General features: G+C 58.9%; 2 protein-coding genes and 1 non-coding gene across 6 annotated transcripts; all 3 read right to left on the reverse strand.

Moving 5' to 3' along the window:
- Positions 1–581: 581 nt before the first annotated feature.
- BBLN (bublin coiled coil protein) lies at positions 582–3,872 on the reverse strand. Its single transcript, XM_045563322.1, has 2 exons — positions 3,649–3,872; positions 582–1,052 (listed from the first exon to the last, which is right to left on the reverse strand). Exons 1-2 carry the CDS (start codon positions 3,725–3,727, stop codon positions 880–882), a joined length of 252 nt encoding a protein of 83 aa, XP_045419278.1. The 5' UTR covers positions 3,728–3,872; the 3' UTR covers positions 582–879.
- A 2,868-nt stretch (positions 3,873–6,740) lies between these two features.
- Positions 6,741–10,524, reverse strand: LCN2 (lipocalin 2). 4 transcript variants are annotated; one of them, XM_045563325.1, is made up of 7 exons: positions 10,293–10,524; positions 9,626–9,759; positions 8,348–8,427; positions 8,028–8,147; positions 7,773–7,874; positions 7,044–7,070; positions 6,741–6,869 (listed from the first exon to the last, which is right to left on the reverse strand). In XM_045563325.1, the coding sequence occupies exons 1-6, from the start codon at positions 10,428–10,430 to the stop codon at positions 7,051–7,053; spliced, it is 594 nt and encodes a 197-aa protein (XP_045419281.1). In that variant the 5' UTR covers positions 10,431–10,524; the 3' UTR covers positions 6,741–6,869; positions 7,044–7,050. The 4 variants fall into 4 exon arrangements, with proteins under 4 accessions (XP_045419281.1, XP_045419280.1, XP_045419282.1 ...); XM_045563324.1 differs by having other exon boundaries at positions 6,741–6,917; XM_045563326.1 differs by having other exon boundaries at positions 7,017–7,070.
- Positions 10,525–18,427: 7,903 nt separating this feature from the next.
- On the reverse strand, positions 18,428–18,489 carry LOC123646758. The gene has a single exon (XR_006738012.1). It is a non-coding gene; the product is annotated as a U7 small nuclear RNA (small nuclear RNA).
- Between the last annotated feature and the right edge of the window lie 995 nt (positions 18,490–19,484).

Genomic DNA, 19,484 nt, shown 5'->3' on the forward strand with positions numbered 1-19,484 from the left:
CTGCACCCCGTGGAAGTTGAGGTGCAGGAATGGGGTCCTCGCTGCTCAGGCCCTCTGGCTCTGAGTTCTCGGTTCACTAGCACGGCCTGCCCCAGTCAGGACACCTAGGATGAATCATCGACAAATGGGCCCAGGCTGAGTTGGCTCTTTAGCTCTGCTGCTTCCTATTTAGACCATTAGGGACAGACAACAGACCAGCCCTGTTACTGGCCAGCTGGGAGACAGGCCAGGAGCGCAAGGGTAAGGCCAAGGAAGGGCAGTGCGCAGCATGTCCTGGTTAAAGGCTCCAGGACCCAGAGTCTGAGAGCATCACATAGGGTCACACAGCATGTCTGACAGTCTCAGCCAGACTGCTGGGCGGGGGAGCAGCTGCTGGCCAGAAATCCACCAGGTAGGGAGGAGGCCCTGACCTCACCTGCACCTTCTGTGTCCAGAAATACAAGGCAGCCAAGAACCCCAGCCCCACCACCTGCTCCCTCAGCCGCTGGTGTGTGATCAGTGCCTGAGCACTGACTGCCCTGTTCACCTCCAGCAGCCACTGGGGTCCTCATCCTGGGATACAGAGGAGAGAGGTACAGCAGTGTGGGAGACCCATTTAATGTGGATGGTCACGGCCTGGGCAGAGCGGGGAGTGCCCAGGAGTTGGGCAGGCAGGCAGGCAAGTGGATGGGGGTGCAGGCCCACACCTGGCCTCAGGAGGGGATGTCAGGCGGTGGAGGCTGGCCCAGGCAGGCCAAGGGGAGTGCTGGAGGAGTGGCCAGGCAGGCAGACCCACCAAAGGCCAGCCTTTGAGAAGGTATCTAAGCCAGGGGATGAGTGCCCAGGCCAGAACCTGGCCCACGGGGGCAGGGTTGGGGCCTGGCTGGGGGCTCCTGGAGCCTAGGGGCTGGCATCGCTGGGGGCCTCCCCGAACTCCTGCTGGAACTCAAGGCGTGTCTGCCGGTTGGACTCCAGCAGCTCCTGGAGGCGGGCGTGGAGGTCGTCATTCTTCTCCTCCAGCTGGTCCAGACAGGAGTTGATCTGGTCCAACATGGAGTTGATGGCAGCATATTCTGGGAGGAAGGGGAAAGACAGAGCCAAGGTCCTGTGTCTCCTCGAGGCTCAGAGACAACCCCTCCACTACCTCCCAGCCTGCCTCCGAAAGGGCTTTGGGCAAGTCCCTACTCCTTCCTGACCCACCATCTGGAAAGGGTGATACCAAAAGAGGAATGGCTTTGAAGAACAATACCTTAGTACCTAGGACACCATCCGTTTTTCTAGGGTTAGGGTGGTCACAGGGTGGTCAGCCAGTGTCCTACCAGGTGCCAAGTCTCTGCACTTCAGCAGCTGCCTAGAGGCCACATTCCTGAGTCAGGCAATCAAGGCCTCTCTCCCCAGGCAGGCCCTATTCTCCAGCTCTTCTGGGGCTCCCTCTGCCCTCAGGAGAAAGCACCCAGCAGACTCTCCCAGGCCCTGCTCTCCTCTCTGGCCCCACCTCCTGTGCCTTTTCCTTTCCTTTCTCACACCTGCTTTTGCCTACCTCAGGCCCTTTGAACGTGCTGTTGCCTCTGCCTGGAATGCGACGGGTCCTTCTGTCTTCCTTTCCTCCTCTCCTAGATGAGTCCCACTCATCCTTCAAGTCTCAGTAAGGATGTCACCATGGGAGCCCTCCCAGTGCCCCAGACCCAATCATGCCTCTATCCTGATCCCCTCAGGACTTTCTGCTGTGCTGCTTCGTGTGCTGGTCTGTGTCCCCCACTGACTATAGAGCTCCGTGAGCGGTGAATGGTCGTGTTTGCTGCTGTCTCCCTGGTGCCCTCATTATCAGACAATAAGCATTTTTGAATGAATGAGTGAATGAAGCCTCTGACTTTCCAGCCTCTCTGCCATTACTCAACTGTCTCTGCTACCCAGAATGTCTCAACCACAACAACCCTTCAAGGACCAGCTCAAAATGCCTCCTCCAAGAAGTCTTCCCTGGTCTCCACTGGAAACCATCACTCCCTCCTCCACAGCCACTCCTGACCTACCTCTCTCAGCAACACAATGTCCCTTAGGACCCAAGGTCTGGGTCTGTGCCCACTGCCGGATCCAGTTCTGAGCCAGCCCATGACTCAGATACACTCGGCTGCCAGCTTGGGACCAATGGGGAAGTAGCTGGTGGAGGCTGGGCGAGGCCAGGGCCCAAGGAGTGTGTCTGGGATGTGGGTGCGAATGTGCCTGTGTGGACCCACTAACGGAGTCCAGAGTCCTGGGACATCTGCTGGATTTTAAAGCCCAACCCCCTTGTGGTATAGCTGGGAAAACCGAGGCTGAAGAAGGAAGCAACCTGCCCAGGGCCCTCCAGCCTCCAGTCACAGAGCCAAAACTCCGATTCTGGGATCAGGGCACTTGAGTTCAAGTTCCAGCTCTGCTCAGTCCCAGTAATGTTGCACATTCCTGGAAAAGGGGGCTAAGAGCTGGGCTGTTGTGAGGGTTCAAATACATCAAGAGCTCAGACAGGGTCTGGCCATAGCAAATACTTAATAGATGGTCACTATCAATATTTCGTATTCTGTGTCACAGGACACAAGCTTGTCTGGGATACCCTCCTGCCCCCTGTTCTAAGTCCTATCTGCCAGCAGCCACTCAATGTCACCTCCTGGGAGGCCCTTCCTGATGTTCCTACCGTGGCTACCAGCAGTGACTACGCAGTGGCCCCTGTTCACCAGCATTGCCCAGTCCAAACTTAGCAGCCCACAGCTACCCACAGTGGGAGGTCTTCTACCTCTTTATTAAAAGCAGACTGTGGGTGATGAAAATGTTCTAAAACTATTGTGGTGATGGATGCACAATTCTGTGAATGTATAAAAAGCTGCTGAACTGTACAGTTTAAATGGGTAAACTGAATGTGAATTACAGCTCAATAAAGCTTTTACTCAAAAAACATCCTCCATACTTACCCCACATAGCCTGCCCTCTAAGTTAACACACTAGTCTTTACTACACCAAAGAGGAAAATGGCAGTAACCACTTACTGAACACTTGCGTGCTGGAACCTTAATGCTGGAAAATTAAGCATTTTCCATTTAATCCTGACACATCCCAATGCAGGAGACAGTAATCATTCCTATTTTATAGATGGGGAAACTGAGGCTGGGGAAGGTGAGAAGGGAGCTGAGGGTTCTCTCTCCACATTCTAGCCCTACACTATTAGGCACGCAAGAGGCTGCTTTGTAAGCCGCTCACATTTCGAGGCTGCGAGGCCACGCAAAGCCAGGTGGCCGGGGATGCTGACTCAGCAGAGCCTGCGCCCACCGGGTCAGCCCCTCCCGCTAAGCCCAGCAGGCCACGCTCGGCCCCGCCCCGGCAGGAGCTGTGGTCCCCCAGGGGCTGGAAGAGGCTGGAGCAAATCCCAAACGGGTGAGTGTCCCTGAAGCTGCTTCAGTTTCCCCACCTGCAAAACAAGGCTGGCTCCCCACAGCTCCTCACTCGCAGGTTTCCAGGGACCCACTCGCAGATGCTCGCCCTGCATCCGAGACAGCACCTGCGACTGGGGATTCCGGAGCTGGGCGGCTCGGCGAGGACTCTTCGGTCCCTTCCCAGCCCCCAAGCCGGTCCAATTCCCCTTCCTAGGAGGGCGGCAACCCTGTTAAAGCAAAGGCCGCTTCAGCAGCCCCCTCGGGTCACCTGCTTCCCCGAAGCTGTCGTCCTCGTCTTCCGCTCCTGCCTCCACCGGCATGATCAGGTCCCCGTTGGGGCCCGACATCGCAGGCTCGGGCGCCGCAAGGGCCGCGCGACGATGGAAGCGGCGACCGTCGCACCGAAGGCCGGCACCCGGCGGAAGGCGAAGGCGGCGGAGGGAACGCGGGCCGGAAGGGTGGAACGCAGCCGCGGATTTGTGCGGGGCGGCCGGGGCCCCGCCCCCGACCCGGGAGCTCCGCCGCGCCCCGCCCCGCCCAGGACCGGGCTCCGCCCCGCCCCGCCCCGCCCCGCCCCCAGTGGAGCCCCGCCCGCACCTGCCTCACAGTCGAGCCCCGCCCGCTCCCGCACCTGTGCCGGGCGGCGGGCGGTGAGTCCCCACGACGGGACTCCGGCTCCGGCTCCGGCGCGGGCGAGGGCGAGCGAGCCGGTGAGGTCCGGGCAGCCCCGCACCCCACGCTGCCCATCCGCCTCTCCCGCCCCCCGGTTTCCGAGGCCTCCCGTGGCTTCGGGTAACTCCTCTTCACAGTCCCCCTGAGAGTCACGACGGGCCTCCTCCTCGCCTCCCCCAGCCCCTGTCCTTGGCCTTCCTGGTCTTTAGCGCCTCTCTTAGGGCTCAGTGGCTGCACCTACTGAGCCCTCATAGGCCGCCAGACTCCAGCTCAGAGTAAGAGAATCGGTGCAGTCTGTTTTAGGGTGAGCCACTTAACCAGGGCGGGGGTGGAAGAGGGGGCGAGGCTCCCCCTAGCCCTGCTCTTCTCGAGTGCCAGCCCTTCTGTGTGGCATGTTCCCAATGCGAAAAGGTTTGCTGTCCCCTCATATGGGTGCTGCCGTGGAGGGTGGAGGTCTTTGGGACACAGTGCTGCCAGGGCTGTCCCTCGAGAAAGGCTTCATGATAACCTGCCCAGCTGCCATCGTCCCTCTACGCCACTTACCAGCTAGGAGAGGGTGGCCTGCCCAGAGTCACCCAGCCAGCAGTGTCGCTCCTGGGTTAGACCCTGAGGTGTGATGCTGGCCAGGTGTCCAGCTGAGAGGCCCATGTCCCGGGCGGAAAGGGCTCACTTACTGGGACTCCTGTAGCTGTAGTGGCCGGGAGGCCCCATGGCTGCAGCAGCCTGGGCCTGGTCTCACGCCATTGTTTCTGTGGACAGGCCACCCTCAGCGTAGGAGTCAGGCCTAGGGTGTGTGTCCTAGGTGGTGACAATTGATAGAATCCTCTCCTGTCCCAGAAGCCTCCCCTGAGGAGGGTGGAGGTGAGGTTGAGCCGACAGCCTCCTGTAAAGGTCACCACCGACCAGCACATGGGCACATGGGCACATGGGCAGTCCTGCCTTCTCCCTGAACCAGGTTGGGTGGAAGCAAGGCCTGCGCTGAACCAGTGCCCAGAGAATTTTGGAGAATAGCCTCTTGTCCAGGCAGGTCAGCGTATGCTCCTTGACTGAAAGTGAGGCCCTCAGCGGAGAAAGAGGCTTGCTGGTGCTACACTGTCTTTGAGGAAGGAGGAGGGGCCACAAGCCAAGGAATGCAAGGAAGGCAGCGCTAGCAGCTGGACGGGCAGGGAGGTAGATGCTTCCCGAGAGCCTCTGGAGGGACCGCAGCCCTACGGACACTGTAAATTCAGCACATTGAGACTGATTTCAAACTTTTGACCACCAGAACTGTAAAAGAATATGTGTGTGTTGTTTTAAACCCACAGTTGTGGCAATTATTATAGTGGCGATAGGAAACTCACATACCTCTAGTGACCAGGAAGGAAACACACAGCCCCATTTGTGCCCTAAGAGTTTGATCCAGAAAAGCCCAGCAGGCCCAGGGGGTGATGGGAAGCTGCCTTGCTTGGGCCAAAGTAGGAAACTAGATCTACTGTCCAAGGAGGAGCCCGAGGGCCAGGCGTGCTGGGTGCAGCTTCCATTCCCGCGGCCGGCTGGTGGGGCTCTGGCCAGCGCTCCCTGATTGCCCTTCTCAGCCAGAGCCTCTCTGGACTTGGGCACAACCCCGTCCCTCTCTGAACGCCCAGGCTGCACCAAGCTGGTCTCTTCTCCGAGTCTGGCCCAGACTTCTGAGGCTTCAGCAGCATCTAGTGGGCCTGGGTCTCAGGCCTGTCCTGCTCCCTGGGGGACCAGGGCTGGGACTGCTCACTCTTCCACTCCCACTGCTGAGGGTAAATGGGGTAGTGTGTGTGTGTATAGGGTGAGAAACCTGGGTTTCTTCTGAACCCCACCCACTCTGGCCTCTGACCTTGCAAGGGTTGGAGAGGCTGGGGAGGGAGTTCCTGTGTGTGGTACATACCTGGGGAGGCTGCAGCTGTGGCCAGTAGGGGGACAGGGGCTTGCCAGGCCTGACACAGGCCCAGCCAAATGACGGGTACAGGCCTGGAGCCCTTGAGTCACCTAGGAAGCCAGATCCCTGGCAGCACATGCCCCCAACCCCTCCCCTGGCCCTGGCTTCAGAACGCACCCCCAGGTGGTCAGGAGATCAGCAGGAAGGGAGGTGGGGAGTGAGGGTAGCACTCTGGGGTCAGCGTGGACGTGGCCACCTACCCAATGCACAAGCACTGGGCCCCAGGGGGCTGTCAGAGAGGCAGAGGACCACCCCTGTGACCCACTCTGCCTGGAACAGCCTCAAGCTGCACATGCCTCTGCCCCACCCTCTGTGCACCCCTCCTGCCCTGGCTGGGGCCTCCCAGCATCCACAGGGGTCCTGGTGAGTTGGGGGAGGCTGGGCTGCTGCTTTGGGGCCTGTTGCAGGTGGCTGAGTGTGGATATGACATGTGGCCCCATCAGTGTCTGCGTTGGACCGGGCACCCTCAGGCAGGGGGTTCTGCATGAGGGCTTCTGCTCTGGGGCCCAGCCCAGGGTCACAGCAGGAGGGAGTGTGGTGTTATTCCACGTGGGCACAACTCAAGGCAAGGGGGCTGCTGGTGATGACAGGGCCTCACCTTTGCTCTGCAGCCCTAACATCCGGGTTCTATGGCCTTCATCCCTCGCTGGGAAGCACAGGCCCTGGGAGTGATTATGGGGTGAGCCCCCCTTCCCTGTCCCCTTCCCCATGGCCCAAGGTCAAGAAGCAGCAGACAGGGGGCCTTGGGGCATATGTTTATTTAGCAGGCAAGGTGGGGCTCCGTCAGCAGGCTGGTTGGGTGGGTGGTACCGGGAAAGGGGTCTCCCAGTCTCACTGGTGTTGGGGCTGGTGGGGCAGCTGGTGGTTCCCTGGACAGAGGGGGACATGGGGGAGAAGGGTGGAGAGACAGGAGGCACCTGAGGGGGACACAGCAGAGTGAAGATGGCAGCAGTGCTGGGGGCAGGGGAGGAGAAAAGGCAGGTCCGGACCCCCGCCCGCTGCACCCTGGCCCGCACCTTCCAGTCCCCTCCAGCCACACTCACTGTGCGCTCAGTCATCGATGCACTGGTCTGTGGGGGGAGAAAGTCCGTCAGAGCAGGCAGGTGCGTTCGTGCGAGACATCCCTGCCTCCCAGGACTTTGCAGTGCCCGTGGGCAGCCCCCGGCCCAGCTGTAAAGGATCTGGGGCTTCCCTTCAGGGATGGGGCAGGGGCATGTGGGAGAAAGGCCCAGGGACAGACAGCCCTAGGGGAGGGGACACCGTTCATCAGGGGAGGCAAGTGAGGCCCAGCCCCGCGGCTGCTCAGGCACCCAGGCCTCCCGCCTGTTTCCCCGAGGAGCCCCGGCAGCCCCTCAGCACTGGGGAGGCCAGTGGTTCTGGAGTGGCCTGGCTGGAGGCTCCTGCCCAGGTCAGGCCCCCTGAAGTCAAGGACATTGCCCGAGTCAGTGGTGAGCAAGACCCAGCATATAGAGAGGAGGTGGCCCAGGACACAGGGGCCTGGGAATGTGTGGGGAGGTGGCCCAGGGCAGTGAGAGTGGGGACACTTGGGCCTGGGTCTGCATCCTCATCTGGGCAGGCCCCAGCACTTGGGGCCTGGATCTCTGGGGGGAGCATGGTCTTCCTGAACCCAGAGTGGCTCCCAGGGAGCTCCTGGACTGTCTCCCCTCCAGTGGCTGAAGCAGGCGACCGAGTCTCCCCTCTCCCCCTTTCCCTGATGGGGTAGCATCAGGCCCAGACAGTCCCCATGTTCCCTCTTCCCACATGGCCATTACCGATTGGGACAGGGAAGATGATGTGGTCCTCGGTGAGGCCGAGAGATTTGGCGAAGCGGATGAAGTCCTCCTTCAGTTCAGGGGGCAGCTCCTTGGTTCTCCCTGTGGCCAAGGTGGCCGGTGAGTGGCCGGCGGACACTCCATCAGTATTGTCAAATGAGTGAACAAGGCCTCAGATCCCTTCCTTGCAGAGGGGCCCCCTCCCCCCAAGTGTGATCAGGAGCTGGGTCCCCTAGCGAGTGGGGGAGGACCCACTGTAGAGGGTGGTCTTGAAGTATTCCTTGTTCTCCGACACCTTCTTGAAGAACACTATGGCAGACTGGTTGTAGTTGGTGGTCACCACGCGCACGGTATAGCTCTGTATTCCAGGGTACCCTGCAGGTGTGGACAGTGAGGGGTCAGCCCTGCCCTGGCTGGGAGGAGGGAGCTGTCACCTTTCTCCCCAGCCCATCAGCATGGGCTTCTCCCTGGAGAACAGCACTTGCGTAAAGGGGCCGGGGAAGTCCCTGCCCCTTCTAGGAAGACCCTGCCCTGTGAAGCCCCAACCCCAAGGCCCCACCTCACTCATGACTCACGGTTAATGTTGCCCAGGGTGAACTGGCCAGGCTTGGAGCTTGGAACAAAAGTTCTGATCCAGTAGTCACAGTCCCCATTCCTGTGGGAGCATGAGATGGGCAGTGGGAGGGGAAACAGTGCAGGCTTGGACCCCCTGGGCTGGGGTTCCAGCAGGACTTGGACAACCCCAGTCCAGCCCAAACCATGACAGCCCATCCCCACTATGCAGGGGCCCCCACCCCACCCAGCTGAGATGGGCCTGGGCCTTCCCCTCTGTGCCTTTCCCTGGCTGCACCTCCTGGGCCCTGCCCTGGGTCACTGGACCCTGCTCAGACCCTTCCCTCCCCCGGCTGCCTCCCTGGGTGGCCCTCCCCACACACAGTCCCCTCCCCCAGCATCTATCCCAGCTCTTGCTGCTTCCCTCCCTACACCTCTCCTGGGGAATCTACCTGAGGTTCCAGTCTGTCTCATGCCAAGTACACCCCTAGCTCTTGGGCCAAACCAGCCCCCCAAGTCCCACCCTGCCCCCTGGCACCTGAGGACTGAGCTCCCCAACCCGCCTTTCTTCTACTCCTTGGTCCACAAATGCTTCAACCCCCACCCACCCAGCAGCCAGAGTGAGGGACCCACTGGAGATGGGCTACCCCCAACTCCCTGCCCGAGTCCCCATTTGCCCACCCTGTCGTCTCCCACCTGTGACTGCCCAGCCCTGCTTCCACTGGTCTCCCACCTTCCCAGGCTGCACCCCACGATCTCTGCCTGCTGCTCAGACCCACTCCTCATCACGTCCCCCTGGCGCTGGTGTCTGAGGGCCATGCCAGCGTGGCTGCCTGGCTTCTCCAGGCTGCTCAGTGGCTCCTGCTCGGGGTGGCCCCGCCAGTGTTGCTGCTTCCTGAAGGCACATCTCTGTCCCACTCGGAGTCCGCCAGCCCCTGCAGTGAACACTCCTTGCCTCCTTTGAGGGCAGGTTGGCTTCTTTAAGGCCACCTCCCTGGAAACCCTCGATGAAGGCCCTGGGGTTCCAGGCTGGAACCAGTGTCCCTCCTCCCGTTGCAGGGTTGCAGGACACCCCTGTTCTCTCTGTTTTGTTTTCTAATGACGGCGTATGTCTGTCCCCACTACTGTCTGTGTGTGTCTGAGCTGAAGTGACCCATAAATATTGCTCTAACGAACAGAGGAGGGAGAGAACAAATAGATGGATTCAGTGCGGACAGTGGATGAATGACATCTCTCAGCTTCCGTCATTCTTTGGTGGTGACATTGGTCTGCCTCTCAGACCCCTAGGAGGTGGCTCTCACCTGAGCAGGGTGGAGGTGACGTTGTAGCTGTGGTCTTTCAGCTGGTAGGTGGTGGTGTACATCGTAAACTGACCTTGTTTTTCTTTGCTGACTGCGTTCCCTGCCAGGCCCACGACGTACCACTTCCCCTGGAACTGCAGGGGCTGCTGGTGAGCAGAGCCCAGGAATGGCCCCAGGAGCCACCCCTCTCGCTCTGCCCCTACAGGCACCTCTGGGCAGCCTGGCCTGGAACCAGGAGCCCCTCTAACTGGGCTTGCACTGCTGGAGTTGGCAGGAGCCAGACGATGTCAGGCTGGGGAGGAGCCCTGGGTGAGGAGGTGGCCCTGAGTCTGGCAGAGGTGGGGTGACCCTGGGCAAGTAAGTGGCTGGTGGACCTTCCTGAGCCTCAGTTTCCTCATCTGTGCAGAGGGACTGAAGATGTTCCCACCTTGCATGGACAATGGGGTTTGGGAGAGAGGAGGGTGTGCCTGGGAAGGTGACCGTAGGATGGGTGGGAATGGGGGCTTCCATGAGGGGACCCACGTGCAGGGTGAGCTGCAGCCTGGGCCCTGGACTCCCTGAGTCCCCCTGTCCTGCCCAGTGCTTCTCCTAAGTGTCATGGCCTCTCCTCCCCTCTGCTCCCCCTCTTCCTCGGGCCCTCCCTGCAGGTGCCCTCCAGGCCCCTTACCTGGTCCTCCTGGAAGTCGGGCTGCAGAGGAACCCTGAGCAGGGGTGGGGCTGGGATCAGCTTTCCGGTGGAGTCCTGGGCGTGGGTGTGCAGGGCCCCCAGCAGGGTGAGGCCCAGGCACAGGAGACCTAGGGACATGGTTTCAGGGCCGAGGAAGCAGGGCTCCAGGCAGCTGCTGGGCTGGCAGTGGTGGGAGAGGAGGAGAGTGAGGAGGCTAGCCTGGGGACTCTTTTTATGGGCTCATCCTAGGGCGGGGTGATTTATCCTTTGCCAAATCCAGGAAGGTGCGGCAATTGCCACAACTTCTGCTGCAACACTTGGCAGGATTTCTGCCCCTTTCTGCCCCCTGGGCAGGATTGTGCAAGTGCACGGACAGGAAGGCCTGGAGGGGAGGGCAGAGGGGACTTCCCAGAGCGACACACCTCTGCAGGGAGAGGGGCTCCCTCTGTGCACTCTGTAAGGGATTCCCTTCCTCTGATGGGACCTGAGTGTGGGGCTAGTGGCCCCCGATCCAGAAGAGATGACATCTCTGACCCCCAGCAGCCCCTGCTGCTCAGCCCCGGCCTGGGGGGGGGATCCATCCCTGCCTCCCACACCCACTGAAAGCACAGAATGTCTCCTGCCAAGAGAGCATGTGCTGTTTCCTTGTTCTCATAAGGGTCAGGGAAGGGTGAGGCAGCTGAGCTTGGACAAGGAGGAACCGGAGCCCCACGTCAGGCCTTGGCACAGGGCGGGGAGCCCGAGAGGCTTCCCTGGGAATGCCCTGGCCTCGAGTCAGCCCCTCACCTCCTCCATGCCCCGTTTGCAGGAGTGACAGCAGCAACACGGCCTCTACTGGGAGGCTAGTGGGCAGAGCCCCCAAGCTGGGCACGTGGGCCACAGATGTGGCTGCTTGACACAGCTGGGTGCTGAGGCCGCAGTCCCAGCTCATCGTGGAGCCCTGGTGGAGGACGATGCAGAGCGGCCCCTGCCCCAGGGGAGCAGGGCTGGTGGTGGTGGGTGAAGGCAGGCTCCATCCTGCTGATCTGGACACCAGGTGCTTTGGGTTACCGGGAGTGCCAGGATTTGACCTCATCCTTGAGAGGTCACTGAGACCGTCCCCCTGTCTTTGGCCACAGCCGTAGGCCATGGAGCCCAGCCTTGTCCTAAAGGGAAGCAGTTTTCTCACTGGGGGCCTGGCCAGCATCCTTGGGAGGCAGTGAGCCCTGTGCAGTGTCCCAGAGATGGCTCACCCACGAGGGTCAGGGATGTCCCAGACGCCTACCCTGAGGCTGGACTGAGGGTTCACTGGCCTCAGATGGGACTAACAGGGTTGGCTCTACCAACCTGCCGCTTGGGACCCCCAGGCTTGGGTAGCAGGACCCTGAGGGAAGGGACTTTGCAGGGGGTCCTGAGCTAGGGGTAGTGTGTGGCCTCGGCCTCCCTGAGGCCAGAGAGGCCCCCCTCCCACTCCCCCCAGGCCCTGTCCGCTCATCTGGGTGATGAAAGGGCAGGAAGCAAAGATGAGCACAATTTCAGGGAACAATGTTGCCACCAACGCTTGCCCCTGCTGAGGTGCCAGTGGCCACCCCCTCCCTCCAGAGCACGCTTTTCCCACCCCTCACCCCTGCTCCCAGCCTCAGAGGCTCCACCTCTGCTACTCTCTTTGACCTTAAAAAGCATCCTCAAGTCTGGCCGGGCAAGGTGGCTCACGCCTATAATCCCAGCAATTTGAGAGGTGGAGGTGGATTACTGGAAGTCAGGAGTTTGAGACCAGCCTGGGCAACATAGCAAGACCCTGTCTCCACCAAAAATACAATAATTAGTTGGGTGTGGTGGTGCATGCCTTTAGTCCCAGCTAACTCACTCAGGAGGCTGAGGCAGGAGGATCCCTTGAGCTCAGGAGTTGGAGGCTGCAGTGAGCTATGAGGACACCACTGCACTCCAGCCTGGGTGACAGAGCAAGATTCTATCTCAAAAAAAAACCCCAAAGAACCCTCGAGTCTGCAGTGACTGTTGCATGTAGGGGAGACTGATGGTTGGAGCCCCAAAGAATTTTGAGCAGGGGAGGGACACTGCTCTCTAGATCACCAAGGAGCCACTAGATGGAATATTCATATTCCAGGCTCTGAAAGTCAGAGTCAAGGGGCAGAGTGGCTACTGCTCCTGGGGGCGGGGGCTCCAGGGTATGAATTGGGGGGCAGGGTGCAGGGTCTGCAGCATGAGAAACCAGAGGCAGGTACAGGAGGTGGGATGGCCCAGCTCAGGGCCGCAGACTGGTTTGAAGCCTGGCCCCACCCCGGGACACACAGACTGTCCACCTCCCACCCGCATCGGGCCCCTCCTCCGTAAGGAGCCTCTCTGCCATGCTGCAAAGCCGGGCACAGAGAGCACCGGGGACTGAGGTGTCCCCACACCAGGCTGTCTCTGAGTTTCTGCTCAAACCCATGCAGGGCCCACTCTTCTCTCCGCACTGGCTCTAAGCCTGTCTCAGACCCACTGGCCTTGCCTCCCTCTCTCTGTCCTCGTGTCCGTGTCTGTTTTTGTCTCTGCAGATGCCTGGCGATGGCCATTCGTTGCCCTTCGTCACCTGGCTGCATCCTGCCTTCTTTCCTAGTCCAGCCCTGGAGGTTGGGGTGACAGTGAAGGGTGACAGTGGGCCGTTGAGAGATTTGGGTCTCAGATGTTCTGTGTCCCCAGCCAAACCTCATGGAGGTCCACGGACTGTCATGGCCATGGCTAGGGCAGAGGCCAGGCCATGTCATGGCCAATCCCAGCCAGCAAGAGCCTGTTGCTGGGCTGGCAGGAGCTGGAGGGTCCGGGGGTAGCTGGGGACGCTGGCGGCATCCTGTCTGGGGGTGGGAGGTCCTGCAGGCTGGCTGGGGAGGAGGGGAAACACTCTGCCTACCCTCTTCAGAGTCCAGCTGGGCCACGGGTAGGTCAGCCCACCCCACGCCTGCCTCACACACGCCTGGAGACGTGAGCTGGGAGGGCTGGGTGAGGACCACAGTGTGGGCTCCAGGGTGGACAGGACGCTGGAGGCCCCATTCCTCACCCACCCCTTTCCCACTAGGCTCTATTCCTTGGGCCTGGGCCCCTGGCCAAGGAGGGGACTTGAAGGTTCACGCTGCCTAGAGCTAAGGAGAGTCTCTGGGCCCTGGGACTCTTGGAACAGTCTACACTGCATGTGTGGCACCATGCAGATGGCATGCCAGGCACTCACCTGTCACCCTTGGCCCTCTGATGGTTTCTACTGTGGCCCCTGGGCTGGTCCTGCTTTCTCTCTAAGAGCTGCAGATGTGTCAGTGAGCCCTCGGCAGCCCACGCAGAAGCTCCGGGCCAAGCCCCTCCTAGGGGAAGCCAAGCTGGGCCTCCCATGTCTTGTCTGGGTCTGCTTAGCAACAGCAGGCACTTGCCAGTGGTCCATGCCTGGGTTCGCTACGCCCAGGAGCCGGGAGCTCTGGCTGCTCCTGACCCCTCTGCCGCTTCTGGCAGCTGCTCTCCCTCCTCTCCATGGGCAGGAGGGGAGGCTCCCCAGAGACTGCAGTGTCCTGTCCTCCCACTGAGGCCCAGCCAGGCCCCAGGCCTGTTCTGATCTGCTCGTGAAAGCAGCAAGATGTTCCCTGGTGGTTCTTGCATCTCAGGAATCCAGTCTGACCCCCTGGTCTGGTTTCTAGGAGTTTGTGAGCAGTGCTCAGCGGCTGTGAATGACTGACCCGCTTCCCTGTTTGAAGGCCGGGCAGGAGGTGACTAGGCAGGTGTCTCAGAACTGGGGCCATGCCTGGGAGGAGCCCCCAGGGGCCCAGTCACGGCCACAGGAACTCCTGGTGTCCACAGGTGGCCCTCCTTGGTCACTGGCTGGGCACGCTGCCCCCACACAACCAAGAGCAGGAAGGGCTCTTTGGGGTGAGGTGCTTGCTACCCCAAGGCCTTGGGTTGAGTCTCCTTTTCCAACCCCCATCGCCCATGTCTCATGCCAGGGCTCACCAGGGGTCCTCGAGGGTCTCCTATCCCTTCCACCGGAGGGGGACCCTGCCTGTGGAACTACTGAAAGGCAGCCCCCCAAGCCTCCCCCAGTACACTCAGTGGGTTTTCCCCTCTGTGAGACCTTGGAGTCTGCTGGACAGGGGGAAGCAGGCCCTGCTCCCTGAGGTCTGGGCCCAGGGCCACCTGCTGGTTCTGGTGCTCGGGTGCCTGGCCCAGGGACCCCCTCAGACAGTGCTCCTGCTGTTCACTGCGGAGCTGAGTCCCACTCGGGGGAGAGGGCCCACTATGACCACAGGGGCAGCGACTGGCGGCCACAGCTCAGAGCAGGGCCTGCAGGTGGAGAGTGGACGCTGGGCTCCCGGGGAGCTGGGCAGCAGGTACCTCTCTCGTAGGCCTCTGCCTGGCACAGCCTTGGTGCCACTCCAGACCTCTGCTCCTCCCAGGTCTGCACCTGTCCTGCCGGGCTGCAGCCCCCGGCACCTCAGGAGGCCCCCCATGGGTTGCCCCATGCTCCCTGTTCCCAGGCTCTTGGCTCAGTCTCTGCTGGACACTGTCAAAGGTGGCTGTGTGAGAGGACAGGTCTGGCCCTCCCGAAAGGCTGTTTCTCCTTTGTGCCTTGTGAGCCCAGGACAGGTCAGGAGCGTGCCTAGCCCAGGGGGCAGGGTAGCGGGTGTGGGAAGGGTTCAACGAGACCAAATCCCGAAAGGTTGTCCTGGCTCTGGAACCGTGGCGTTCAGGCTCTGCGGGGCCTGGGACTGACCAGCTGCGGCCCCCTGGGCCCTCCCACTCATCCCAGAGGTGGAGAAAGGTGGGGGTCCCAGCTCTAGCTCCTCCTTGGCACCAGGTATTTATTTTGGTGGGTGTCTGTGGCTGAGCCTCCTCCTCTGGGGGAGGGGGACCCGAACAAGGCTGTGACAGGCGGCAAGGACCAGGTCTGGCTCCAAAGCGAGAGCATCTCCACCTTCAGAGAAGGGGCTGACCTGGGCTAGCAGAGGGTGGTGCGGGAGCAGGGAGGGGGGAGCAAAGAGCAGAGTAGATCGAGACACTGAGAACACCCACCCTTGGCCTGGCCACTGTCCCTCTGTGGCCCAGTTCTCAGGGCATGGGTCTGAGCGCCTTTGTCTGGGCCCGGAGTCCCTCAGGCCTCGGGTGGGCTCTGGACACCCCCAGGGTCACTGCAGGCCAAGTGCCCCTCCTTAGGAGCTCAGTCTGGGCCTGCCAGGACTGGGGTGTCTCATGGTCCCGCTGTCCTGGGCCACCTCCCCACACTGATGGGTCTCTCTGTCCTGGGCTCCCTCCACCTGACACTCCTGGGACCACCTCCCACGCTGCTGATGCCCTTGATTTAGGCCACTTCTTCCCCACACCCCTGGGGCCCCTGCCTTCTCCGCGTCCATAGGTCCCCTGCCCAGCCACACCCTTGGCCTTCCTCAAAAGCAGCTTTCTTAACGGTGAGTTTCCTACTGTCAACAACTTCTGCAATCTAGAGAGGCTGAGAATTTCCCAAATCATCAAGTTACTGCAATAAATTACCATAGCCTGTTGGCTTAAAACAACACATGCCAAAGGCCAAAAGTTCGAAATCAGAAATTCACTGTGCCGCAGTCACACCGAGGGCAGCTGCGGTCCCAGGTCTCTGTCCGCTCCAGGGGCTTGTGGCCCCATCTCTGCCTCTGCCCTGAGTGACTCTATAATTAAGTCCCGTTTTTGTTCCTACTGTTCATTTGTTGTTTATTTGTGTTTTGTGACAGAATGCTGTCGGTAATGAAATGGGACATTTCCCGGCAAATTCTAACTTACAAAATAGATTCAAGAAGAAAAAGAAAGTCCGAGTCATCCTATAACTATTACAGAAATTGAGTCAGTTGTTAACAAATCTCCCCATGAAGACAATACCAAACAATGCAAAAAACTGCTCATATTCAAAGTGCACAATTTGATAAGTTTTTTAAAACTAAACTTTTATTTTAAGAATAGTTTTAGATTTACAGAAAAATTGTGAAGACAGTATAAAAGTCCCCATACGTGCTGTGCGCTGTTTCCCCGTTAACATTTTACATGAGTGTGGTACATTTGACACAGTTAACAAGCCAGGACTGGCACATGATTGCTAACCAAATCTGTACTTTCTCCAGATCGCCTGCTTTCCCTAAGGCCCTGTTTCTCTTCCAGGATCCCACCGGGAGACCACCTTACATTTAGTTGTCATCTCCTTAGGCTCCTCTGGGCTGTGACAGTTTCTCAGACTTTCCTTGGTTTTGATGACCTTGACAATGTGGGATTTTTCTCGACAGTCTCATGTTTTACTCACGATGAGACTGGAGTTCTGGCTTTTAGGGAGGAAGACCGCAGAGGCAAAGTGCCATTTTCATCACACCGTCTCAAGGCTACACGCCGTCACTGTCAACATGACTTATCACTGTTGATGGTGACCTGATCAAGTGTTCGTCACCATAAAGTTGTTCCCTTATTCGCCGCCCTTCCACACTGTGCTCTCTAGAAGAAAGTCACTCCACACAGCCACCCCCAAGGAGTGGGGAGTCTGCCCATCTCCCGTGGGCGCAGAATCTAAGGAAATCATTAGGGTTCTCCTGCGGGAGGTTTGTCTCTTCTCCCTCACTTATTTATTTATCCAATCCTTTATTCACATTAGCGTGGACTTGTTAAATAAAACCGACAGTTTAAACTGTTTAGACTGCACCCCTGCCCGACAGACCAGATCACATGGAGTCACTCATGCTGAAGTTCCCATCACCAAGAGGAAACTAAACTGTTTACTCGACCTTCCCAGAATTGGGAGAGTGAGAAATGGAAGCCAAATGGAAGCCTTTCTGCCGTAACCTTTACAAGGAAAGTAACTGAGAAGCCATCAATCTGCTTTTTGTTCTCTGAGCCTGCCTCCTCAGCCCTACCTGTCTATAAAACCAACTCTCCTGCTCAGCTCATCAGAATGTTCTATGGAACGAGGTGTTGCCCGATTCTAGAATCTCAAATGAAAGTCAGCGAAGGTCTTGCAACTAAATTGGTTTTAATTTTGTCTTTTGGCAGACTCACAGATATTTACTTTATACTTTGGGTCGTAGCCCAAGACTACTTAATCTTGTCGCTCAAATTGTTTTGACTTCAGCCATTGGGAGCTCCTGAGTCCTTTGACATCCCCCCTTCACTGCGGTTTTTGAGCAATTTGGTAGGTTTTGACATAAATGCATGCCCGCAAAACCGCCACCATAATCAACATGGTGAGCATATTCCTCTAGCCTGAGGATTCCTCCTGCCCGCTGCAATCTTGCCCTCCAGCTCCTCTTCCCTGCTCTCCCCACCCCAGGCAACCACCGACCCACTTCTGCCACTGTAGGCTAGTTTGTGTTATCTATGCAAATGGAACCGAATGGCAGGTACTCTTCCTCGCCTGGCCTCTTTCACTCAACATAGTAAGTTTGCGTTCTGGACCAGCTGAGGGGCGTCAGGGCACCTCCCTGGGTGGTACGGAGGGTAGTTGGCTGGGTCAGCAGGAGTGGCAGAGCGGCACGGGGACTGGCAGAGGGGGCAGAGGCTTGCAGGAGGCTGCTGAAGCAGGAGCAGAAGACAAGAACGTGGGAAAGAAGGCAGGTTGGGTGGCTGTGCCTGGACTGAGGTGGGGGTGCCCGGGGAACATGCCAGCTGTGCCAGGGGCAGTGGAAACCCAGGCCAGGCCTGGCATCAGGATAGGGCTGACCTGAAGCCACAGACTGGTGCCTTCAGGACACATGTGTGACAGAAACCAGAGGAAGGAAGAGGTGGCCAAGGGTGTGTGTACCAGGCCCAGAGCTGAACCCTGAGAAACTTTTTTTTTTTTTTTTTTTTGAGACAAGGTCTTGTTCTGTCATCCAGGCTAGAGTGTGGTGGCGTCATCATAGCTCACTGCAGCCTCCAACTCCTGGGCTCAAGCAATCCTCCTGCCTCAGCCTCCCGAGTAGCTGGGCTACAGCCACCATGGCTGGCTAATTTTTTCTATTTTTGGTAGTGACGAGGTCTTGCTATTGCTTAGGCTGGTCTCAAACTCCTGACCTCAAGTGGTTCTCCTGCTGGGGCCTTCCAGAGTGCTGGGACTACAGGCGTGAGCCACCACTCCCAGCCAGGAAGCTAAATCTATTTTTTTTTTCATATTTTAAATTTATTTTGCATGGGTAGGGGGTCTTCTGGTGGGGACCAGAAAACCTGCTAGACAAATTCTAAAAGAGCTGTAATACTCAGGAACCTAATTCTTAAGAGGCAGGCTGCAGAAGAGGGGGGGAAGGAGACAGGGAAGTATGTCCAGAGAGGCTGAAGGAAAACCAGGGGCAGTGAGGTCACAGAGCCACGGAGGGCCATGTGTCCATGAGACTGGCCACCAGGTCGGACAACAAGAGCAGGTCACAGAAGTTATGGCCCAGAATGGGGCTTGTGGGCTGGGAGGATCCGGGTTCTGCCTGGACAGAGGCTCGATTCTCTCCTGCGTGAGAACTCTGGGTCCGGCCTAGCTGTACCAGCTGTCAGCAACAGAGAAGAGCACAGTGGTCAGGGGCCATACCTGCTGCTGTAACAAAATACCACAGACTGGGCAATTTACAAATAACAGAAATCTATTGCTCATAGTTCTGGAAGCCGGGAAGTTCAAGATGAAGGTGTCCACAGGTTCGTTGCCTGGGGAGGGCCTGTTCCTCATAGACGGCGCCTTCTAGGTGCCCTCACGTGGTAGAAGAGAGGGAAGAGCAAAAATGGCCTAGCTAGTTCCCTTGGGCTCTTTTATAATAGTACTAACCCCATTCGTGAGGGCAGAACCCTCAGGACTTGATCACCTCCTAAAGGGCCCACCTCTTAATACTGCCACACTGAGTCTTAGGTTCCAACATATGAATTTTGGGGAGACACGTACATTCAAACCATAGCAGCTGCCAGCCTGGGGTGGCGCATTCTGTCCCTTCTCCAGGCCATGGTGGGGGAGGCTGTGCCCACTTGCTCAGCCCTGGGATGAGGGCAGAGGGAGGAAGGGGACAGAGGGGAGGGGTGGCACAGTGACAGGGCTGAGGTAGAGGATGGGGTTGGGACCAATCAGAGAAGGGCTGAAGCTGAGGGACGGGCAAGAAAACGGGCCTCACAGCCCAGGCTGGGCTCCATGCCACCTGAACTCCATTGGCCCCTGAGATTTGCTCAGTCTTTGTCCTAGAGCTCCATCCAGCTCAGCCACAGCTGGTTGCTCAGCCCTGA

This window comes from Lemur catta, chromosome 10 (assembly GCF_020740605.2).
Source record: "Lemur catta isolate mLemCat1 chromosome 10, mLemCat1.pri, whole genome shotgun sequence".
NCBI lineage: Eukaryota > Metazoa > Chordata > Mammalia > Primates > Lemuridae > Lemur > Lemur catta.

What these genes read in the sequence shown, in the direction of transcription:
- BBLN (XM_045563322.1), bottom strand. Translation starts at nt 3,727, where the DNA reads ATGTCGGGCCCCAACGGGGACCTGATCATGCCGGTGGAGGCAGGAGCG. An exon ending in CGACAGCTTCGGGGAAGCAG is followed by an intron (nt 1,053 to 3,648) that starts GTGACCCGAGGG and finishes CCTTCCTCCCAG; the next exon opens with AATATGCTGCCATCAACTCC.
- LCN2 (XM_045563325.1), bottom strand. Translation starts at nt 10,430, where the DNA reads ATGTCCCTAGGTCTCCTGTGCCTGGGCCTCACCCTGCTGGGGGCCCTG. An exon ending in CCGACTTCCAGGAGGACCAG is followed by an intron (nt 9,760 to 10,292) that starts GTAAGGGGCCTG and finishes CAGCCCCTGCAG; the next exon opens with TTCCAGGGGAAGTGGTACGT. An exon ending in CATCTTCCCTGTCCCAATCG is followed by an intron (nt 7,071 to 7,772) that starts GTAATGGCCATG and finishes CTCCCCCCACAG; the next exon opens with ACCAGTGCATCGATGACTGA.